This window comes from Dicentrarchus labrax, unplaced genomic scaffold, assembly GCF_905237075.1.
Source record: "Dicentrarchus labrax unplaced genomic scaffold, dlabrax2021, whole genome shotgun sequence".
Classification (NCBI taxonomy): Eukaryota; Metazoa; Chordata; class Actinopteri; family Moronidae; genus Dicentrarchus; species Dicentrarchus labrax.
The window spans coordinates 4566431-4576043 of record NW_026136709.1 but is presented as its reverse complement, the minus strand read 5'-3'; the positions used below and the strand labels follow the sequence as shown (position 1 = coordinate 4576043).

Below are 9613 nucleotides of genomic sequence, written 5' to 3'. Positions count from 1 at the left end.
TATACAGTGTAAACAGAAGTCTATAGGCTCTGGCTGCAGCTTTAAGTCTCAGAATAACTACATTCAAAGTAGCTCCCCAAGATTTCCTTTTATAAATTTTTTTCAAATACGAAATACTATTTATACTATGGCTTGGCTGAATACTTGATGGTTGTTATTTGCAGAGAAATGTGTATCCATATTGCCTGGTATGACCAGCTAATCAACATTTAAATTCAGTAATTAATCAATAGTCGGTGTTAATCCATTGCTTTCCATCTTGCATTACAGAGTTGTAAATAAACCTTGACTGACTTGCGTAGTAAGCGTATAGGGCCGACCTCCTACCTGTAAAATGTACCTGATATTTGTGCTAACTACTGACTACATGCTGTATTTCAGTGGCTTACTTGAATACCTGAAATAATGTCTGCCTTGCACACACACTTAGTGTCACTGCCTTTCTACATGTGCCTTTTCAAACAACCAATGGAAGTTGTCAGCCTATTATTTCATTAGAGAATGAGCATGTTGAAGACAGGCAGAGGGTGTTTCTGTTATCAGAATGTGGTGTGTGCATTGGCCCTGAGACTGGACAGCTATATAATCAGATGTAGCTTCTTTGAAAGGAAAATTACAGATCTGAACAAACTGTGTTGGCATTGTTGATAAGAAACAAAAAGTCCAAGCTAAATATGTCCACAGCCACACTTAAAAGAATGAGCTGAGAGAGCTCGATGATGAGGCCGTCACTTGTGCTGTTACACTGTCTGTGGTGCCACAGTGTTGACTGAGTAACTGCATAAATAAATCAGATAAATTGGAGATAACATACATATATACATATATACATATATATAAATGACAGTGTGAAAACAAATCAGTTGTTGCAGGTTTATACTATTAATTATGTTTCTTTAGAGATTTTTGCTCCTGTTTGAACCCTCCCCAGAATGCCTCATTACAAATTAGGTCTGACTTAATCAAACAGTCAAGGAGCAAGGTTATTATAATTAACTTAGGCTAGGTGTAAAAAAAATATTATTATTATCAAACATTCAGTTAACTGAAATAAAATTAAAACTAGACTTTAGAAAAAAACTAAAACGATATTGAGTACTAATATAATATAAACCAAAACACTAATAACTAACAACTAAACTAATGAAAACTATAAAAATATATCAACTCTGTCAAGGACTCTCCAAAACAAACATTAATAATACTTTATTAATCACTGTTAAACTTATTGTCAAAAAAAAAACCTAACACAACAGAGGTCTAATGGGCCGACCAAAATAAGAACTAGGACCGAATGATCTGGGTTCTTTCTGTCTACCCTAAAGCAACCTTAAATGAACTAAACCCAACAAACAGAAATAAAGCCATCAAAACAGGACTACCAGTCCCATCAGAAAGTAAAGGAACAACAAAACAACCTGGAGTCAACATGACACAGAGTCCTGCCACAACACAAACTTCTGCTCAGGGCCGGAGAGTGCAACAGAGAGTGAGGTTGCTGCCCCCACTTTATTGGTTTATCCCTCTAAATAAGCAGATCAGCTACACCTGGGGGAAAAACAGGACAGCATGAATTATCTTCTTATGCACCTCATAACCAATGGGGGGGGGGTGTGACATTTCCATCAAGCTATTAGATTTAAAATGGTTAAATAGTCAAATTTATCTTAACTGCTTCCTGAATTGATGTCACCCAACCCCAAAATGCGACATTATACTCACATCATCAAATAACACAATGTGTAAAACATCTAATGTTTCTAAATGGGGGGGTGTGAGGCTCAAAAAGTCTTTCTGGTGCCTCGGGGCAACAGTATGCAGTAGAAGGTGCAGCATAAAGCAGCCAGCAGGGGTCAGCAGAGGCTTTCAATACGTGTGCAGCCAAGGTGGAGCTGAAGGACTCCTGTATGTCCTCCCATCAAATATATTACAGTTGAAACTTGACACAAACCATCTCTGAGCAATAGCAGGATTTTTTTGGTATTGTCTGTATGTCTTTCATCTAACACAATTTGAATGCAGTGACAGGGGTTTAGATGGGATATTAATTTTATAACATGTCCCCAAAAAATAGCCTTTATTACTGTAAATATAAAAAAGAAATTAGAGTCATTATGGATGTACATTTTTTTTTATTCCATAGAAACTGCAGCATTAGACAAGTGCTGAAGCCGTAAACCATGTTGCAGACACACGCACAGACACCAAATCACACTTTTCCCCCCCCACTTTCACACACACCCTCATTCACACACATTCAACCGATGCCGAGCACTGGTGCAGTGAGACGAGACAGTAGAACACTGAGTCAGGAGTAACACAGTCAATCAAAAAAGAACAAAACAGGATGGGAGGGGTCATTTAACTGAAGTGCACCATCACACTTTAACAGCACGCAGAGAACTCAGGGGGGCTTTTACTTTTGTGACACCGACTGACCTCCAAAAAATGGCGTATTGTCCTTAATGGATAGAAAATATAAATTATTACTACAGTAAGTACATTCTCTAGATTAAGAGCCATAAATATGCGTTTGAGAGCTCAAATTACAGTATGTACAGAGGTCCATGCGTCCACAATATACATACAGAACAATAAATATCGGATATAGTCACAATACAGCATCCAGGTGGATATTTGTTTTTCTTTGAACAGGTTAAGGGTACAGCAAGACATGGCAAGAGTCAGCATTCATAAACCAGCTGAGGAAAGGCATTCACAACCGGTATCTGTCTGTTATTAGTGTTTATTAAAGGGGTTGCCTTGGTTACTGTTGTCCTGGCTCCAAAAGGCATGTGAAGAGGAGAGGAGAGGAGAGGAAATGTTTTTGGGGGAAGAAGCACCAGTGAGCTTGTACTCCAGGCTTCAACCTGACTCACAATAAAAAGAAAAAGAGAGAGGGAAAGAGGGAGATAGAGTGAAAAAGAAGAGACTGATAGGAGAAAAATGTGAGATGAGAGATCAATCACAACCCCTGTTAAGAGTTCATCCTTTGACCAGTCAGTCAGAGAAGGAGGGGGGAGAGAAAGAGGTGTGTAGACATATGGAGGAGTGAGGGTAGTGTGTTACTGTGTGAGTGAAAATGAAAGAGGGTGGGGGGGGAGACAGGACCTAGTTTTGGCAACGTGGCTTCCGGTTGCTAAGTAACGGTCTCCGAGGGCAGAAGAAGCGCTTCTTTGAGGGTGTTCGTCTCCAAAATGAACAATTTTCACCCCATCCCTCCTCCACCTCCACATCCACCTCCGCCCCCCCCTCCCCTCTGTAAGAGAAAGCCTTTCCTGAGCGGTTTGCAAATGCTGGCACAGCGAGAACAAGCAATTCATAGTCACAACTTGTCAGCAAACAAGGCAGTCAAAGTGCAAAGTTGGAACTGGATACCTCCTGTGTTATTTTTCTGCAATGTCCTTTTTCTGAAGCACAGAGCCGGTTTGTCCTTAACAGGCCACAAGCAACAAGCTAATGCTAACAAATAATAAAAAAACAGTTCTTGGCAACAAAATATCTACATCAGTACATAAAGCACAGCATTTGTACTATGGGAGACATGAGAGAACAAGCTGCACCGTCCACACTGTTGATGATGTATCACCTGGACATCAATTTGATGAATCAATAAATGAATCAATATGCAATGAAAAATAAAATATTCAGCAATTCAACATTTAAAAGAAAACATAAGAGAATCAGTCGTTTGATGCTGCGGACTTATTTTGAAAATGTATGAAATCTGCACACTACTGTATCAGCTCATTAAAATTCCACTCATTAAATATTCAGTGCTTCAGAACCCAGATATTGCCTCATCTGTTTCAGACTGCTGCCCACTGCAACTACATGCAGAGGCGAGTGGGAATCTAGCTGGGGTTGATCACTAAAAAGCCTTTGCAGATGTTTCACTACTAAGCTGTGTTATTGTGCCTGCATCACTATCATTATCAACATCACACCACAGAAAGGGTCAATTAAATTCCCGTGCTTTTGTGTTTCAGTGTTTTGCCAAGTCCTTGCTGAAATGAAAAGTCTGGTCTTGTGATGTTCCTAATTTAAAGCAGATGCTAATGGCACATTTAGCACAGAGCATGGGCAGCTGGCTGTGGATGGGTCTGCTGAGCTATTTAATTGTGTCTCCATGGAGGAGGACGGGTCTGTGTGGACATAAATTGAGAGTAAATCCAAATTTCAGACACTTGAAAGAACTCAAGAAGATTAAGCTGATATTATGAGCCACTGTTGGTTCTTAACGACCTAAACTTAACCCCCCGGGACACTAAATATAGTTAATTCAATCTTAGCATGAGATCCAAACTGATTTAAACATACTGGGTCTATTGTGCAAGGATCCTCACACACAGAAACCAAAACCTGGGCAATCCTGCGTAATGAAACACTGTGAGCCAAGTTGCCATGGTCCAAACACAGATGTGGGATTAGGAGACAAAAGGGAAGAAACAGGAGCAGGTAAAATATTGAGTGTAATTAAAGCTGAGTTTAACTACTAGTGTGTTTCTTTGGGGGCTGGATGAATTTCTGCAGCTTAGTGAGCAAGAGCAAGCTTATCATTTTTTGCCTTTACCCTCCAGAATCTTTCAAATAACCCCATACTGAGAACAGCACTAGTGCAACAAGTATGCAGAAGAGGGATTTATGTCATGACTGCATCTAGAATGTTCAAATATGATAACAAGGTAACACTTTATTTTACAAATCTGTAAATTTCTAATAATTTTCAATTGTCTAGGAAGTTTCCTGGAAGAAGAACAGTGTAATTTGAACCTTGGTCAGCTTTCTCCTTTCCTGTACTTAGATATGCTATGTGCTAAGCTCGTCTATGTTTAAAAGACAACCACAGATGCTTGAAGATGCCTAAAATAAAAAAAAAAAAAACAGCTATACTAGCCTAGCACATAGCATATCTAAGTACTCTACAAGAAAGGAGAAAGTTGACCGAGGCTTGCTCAACTGTTATTGGAGAGCAAAGCAAAAAGGGGCGGTACTTAAAAAGGGTTCATTATAGGAAAAATGATCAGTTGGTACACTTCTATTAGGCTAACAAACTCTATGCTAAACTTGAGACTGAGCATGCAAACATGTAAAATGTGTCTACTGACAAACATACAATACAACATATATGAAGAATACATTTTCCAAGTGAATAGTTAATATTTAGTTCAAGGACCTTTCTCTAAAAATCAAAGAAACTCAATTGAATTTACTAACAATCTCACAATTTTGTCTTTATTACAACTGTAATTAGCACCAAATCACATTGTACTTTCCAGGAAACTTTCAATAAATCATAAATCATCAAGTGGTACTAATAACTATGGCATGAAATGGATCCTATTGGTGAAGCTACTGGAAACAAATAATTAACCTTCAGTTTGTTTTGTGTAACCCTATAAATCAAAATGGTATGGCCTTCCATCTGTGGAAGGCAATGTATTCGACCTTGGTGGACAGAACCATTCTCAGGGTTTAAGGGGGATTATCTTCTTGTCAAGCATTTCCAGTCAGCTTAACTTGCTGTCATCACAGAGTAATACACGTACAAATGATATAGTTGTAAGAGACCATCAGCTGCATGTTTTCTATCCTAATTGTATATGCAGGTTTAAACTCTGGTCTCTCACCTTAGATTCCCTGTGCACATTTATCAGGTAACCAGTGGGAGAGACTTAACAGCCAAGGCACAGTACAGAGCCATAAATTAGACAGTAATAAAGTATGTTTACAGGCCTGACGAGGGAATGAAAACTGTCTGATGACAAATAAATAGTTGCTTAAACTTGAATTCATGTTTCAAACCATACATTAATTGAGGCCTCCACTCTCATAAATCCTCAGCTCATAATGCTGCCCCTTTGAGCTGAATAAGAACAGGGAATTCCAATGAACATCTTGTCTAGGTTTAAATCAGGCATTCGTATTATGAAAACTGTTATCAGACAAAGGTGGAAAGTCTATATGCAGATGTGATAATGCACTTGGTACACAAGGGGCAATAATGTAACTCAAGTTATCTTACAGAGTGATAGCTTATCAGTGTTGGACTCAGAGCATTTTCAGACAGATTAGTTAACAGGGGTGTTTTTTTCCCTAAAAATTGTAACTTCAGTAACTTCAATGCAGCTGATTGCACTGCACCATGGGTTGTAATGTGACACATTATATCAAAACACTAAACAATAAAAGCAACTGTTGATTTTTCATATCAGAGCTTGCACTGGATGACAGTGTGGTTATGCTGGATTATGATTGTGATGACTTATGATGCATCTTAAGAGCAAACATAAAGCTTTTTCATAACAGTGTTCAGAGAGGAGTATTTTGGTCAATAATTCATAGATGGGGAACTAGAAGAAGCTGAACGCTCCAAGGCCTCAGTCTGCTGTTAATCTCCAAAACACACTGCAGGTCAGTCCACAAAACTTCAACAGCAAAAACAAAGAATAAATACCTTAACACTCATCGAAACATGTTCCAGTTCCTTGGTTTTTACAAATAAAATACATACAGTACTTGTTTATTTCTTTAGACAAATGCGTATTGTTGTTTTATAATATTTTTATATGTACATTTTCAGTAGTTGTTGTTACATAGATAGTATTTCAGCACAGTTTAAGAACTTGAAACCACACAGGGGAACAGAGATGCATAAAAAAAAATCAATCTTTTGGCTTGTAGGTCAGTGTTATTCTTTCACCTGCATTTAGTAATACCAAACCTTAAGTCAAACTGTATTTGCAAATACTTTCTGATGATTTGTTTTAGCTTTCTTACGTGATTGACAGATAGTAAAGTGAGTAGTTAGAGTCTGGCTGCACTAAAGTTCTGAAGGCCAGTTGCACTCATAATGCATGTAAATTATGCCTTACAGGACATGGGTGGTGATGTTCTTTATTTTTCTTACTAGAGCACCAAATGTGGATTAGTGAACAGCTGAAAATAGTCCTTAACAAAAAAGCTCTACTCACTCCTGAGTAGCATAACCTAAAAAATACTGTGCTCAGCTGTTTTGTGGAAACTGGTCTTTGTTTAAATTAAAGCTATATATGTTACCTGCTTTTAATTGTAACGCGTTAGCAAAAAATTGCCAATTTACACATGCAGCAGACAAGTCACAATCCAATAGTCATTCTCTTTTAGCTCAGTGGAAAAAACCTAGCTCTTTAGTTGTGAATTGCTCTATTATGTCTACCAACTAATCGCTAATTTTGTCTGTCTGTCCGTCTTTGGTGCTGTCGTGGCTGCAAACGAGGCTGATTAGAGAATGAACCAAAACAGCAAAGTTGTCGGCGATGAAACCAAAACAATGCGCTGAAACATGCTAAAATGCTACGTAGAGATGTGGGAAATTCTCTGTGGGTTCATCGCAACACCTTTCATATTAAACACTGACCATTGTCATTGTTATTCAAAAATTGTTATTAAAAATCATATTGACTGATGCTGCTTTAATGATTACATCTTCAATAAGAATGAATCAATGGGCTTGGGGCTGAGTAGGGTAGTCAAAATGTGTTGAGAGATGGATTAACGCGTTAATAATACAGAATAACACCAGCCTTAATATTTCACACCTCTAACAGAAACGGAAAAAGATGCTAATTTATTCCACTATCTACCACACTGTGCTGCACAGTTATGTAGCTGACAGTTTTGCAGTTTTACTGTACATACAGGTCTGAACTCGATGCATACTGACAAACCTGCATTTCACTGTGCATGTTAAAGAAGCTTCATAAAGCATGCTAAATGCTAAATCACGGTGGGTTGATGCAGGTGTGACCCATTGCATTGCGATATGAGGATAAAACCCCCACATTTCTCAGAAGACTATTAATATCCACAGTTAAGGCTCAGTACAGATATGCTCACATCACACAGAATTCTGTGTATTTCATGGCCATGCTTCATGAAAACTAGAAAAAGCATGAAATAAATAAGACAAACAGCAAAAGTATCATTGTACTGGCTTCTCATACAGGACTCGCAAACGGATGCACAGGCTACTCTAACTGCATAAAGGCATACCATAGAGTATTTTAACCCTTTACCCCAGGCTGGAAGATAAAAGTATCTGTGCTGCAGACTACAGCCTGGATATATTGCATACATAAACCAGAAGGTAAACCCTTCTGAAAAGCCCACCAGCCAAACCATTGATTTCTTTTCTCTCTTGTTTCACACATACGGAGAAAGCCTACAGAGCAGACAGAGACTGAAACTATCAAGCACACTGATTTTTTTTAAACATTCACTTGGTAAAACTAACAAGTCCTTCGGAGTATAGCAACAATACAGGGGCACAGTTTTAACTGAGAGGACTATCGTTCTTCCTTGGCTGTCCTCGTTTGGACCCACAGTGTAAGGTGTTGTCTTCCAGACCCAGTCATATAGAAGAGAAGCTGAGAGGCGCAATACCATTATGGTTAAGCAGAACACAGTAGCATTAGTTTCACTCCCTGATCTGCCTCCATTGTAGGACTATGTCTTGAATCAGTTTGATTTACAATCTCCCTGGAAGGACTCAAGTCTTCTGTCAAAACAGAAAACAACAGGATAGGCTTCCCTATAAATAAAAGTTTGATCATTGATCGCATTGCTTTGCCTCTACTGCTGAGGCAGGGTATTGGGAAACCATAACTGTATCATAGTGGTGTAACCTTGCTGTCTGTAACAGTAACAATACAGATTTGACAGTATTAAAATGAACTGGTGAAGAATTTAAGAACTGAACCCAGTAGCTGTATGAAAGTTCCAACAACAACAAAGCCTTTGCAGCGCAACCTCCAATTCTATTTTAAAAGGGTCAACACATCAACCGGATGTTAACAGTATAGTGACATCCTACTCCGCCGCATGGCCTCACTGATCAAATAGGCTGGGCTGATTTCCGGTTCCTCCGTCATCACCACAATGTTCTGCCACTCTCCACACTGGTTGGATTTCTTGATGGTATCCACCACGCAAAGAGCATAAAGACAGTCCTCAAAGGTAGCAGCCATTGTCAGAGGCCTCCCATCCCATGTCCTCCTGTCGTCTTGGTCCTGAAAGGCCTGCCGCACAGCCTGGATCATGCGGATCGTTCCGGTAAGATACGGGGACGGAATGTCACTGAAGGCCTTCTCCGGTAAGGAAGCCTTCTCTAGAGGTGTGGTGTCTTTAAGCAGGAGTTCAGGACCTCCCCCGCTTCCTCCACCCCCACTGTTCTTCTGTCCGTACAGGTCCGTCCCAATGACCGTTAACCTTCCGACCGTCCCCACAACGATCACCTCCTGCCGAAACTCTCCGGGCACGTTGAAGTTGAGCGTGACGGTGCAGCAGGCTCCTCCTTCCAGTACCATCTGGAACGTGCAGAAGTCGTCGCTGGTGATCTGACGGATACCCCGGATGTGATCTGTTTGTTTGACAAAGGTTTTGAGGAAGCCATGGACTTTTGCTGCACGCTGACCAGTCAAAAACGTAAGCAGGTCGATGATGTAACTGCCCACCGAATGCAGACCACCGCCTCCCATCAAGTCATCGCAACTCCAGTTGTATTTCTTCCCCAGGAGACTACCGCTGTGGACCTTTAGGGCAAAGAGAAGAAATTGTGACAACATTTTTTGAC

At 39.7% G+C, this 9613-nt stretch overlaps 1 protein-coding gene across 1 annotated transcript in view; it reads right to left on the bottom strand.

The window, feature by feature from the left end:
• Window positions 1-2112: 2112 nt before the first annotated feature.
• The window catches only part of gfod1 (glucose-fructose oxidoreductase domain containing 1), a 38268-nt gene continuing 30767 nt past the window's right edge, over window positions 2113-9613 (bottom strand). The window contains exon 3 of the mRNA XM_051410624.1: window positions 2113-9572. Coding sequence (XP_051266584.1) covers window positions 8832-9572 — 741 coding nt within the window. The 3' untranslated portion in view covers window positions 2113-8831. The remainder of the gene's footprint in view (window positions 9573-9613) is intronic.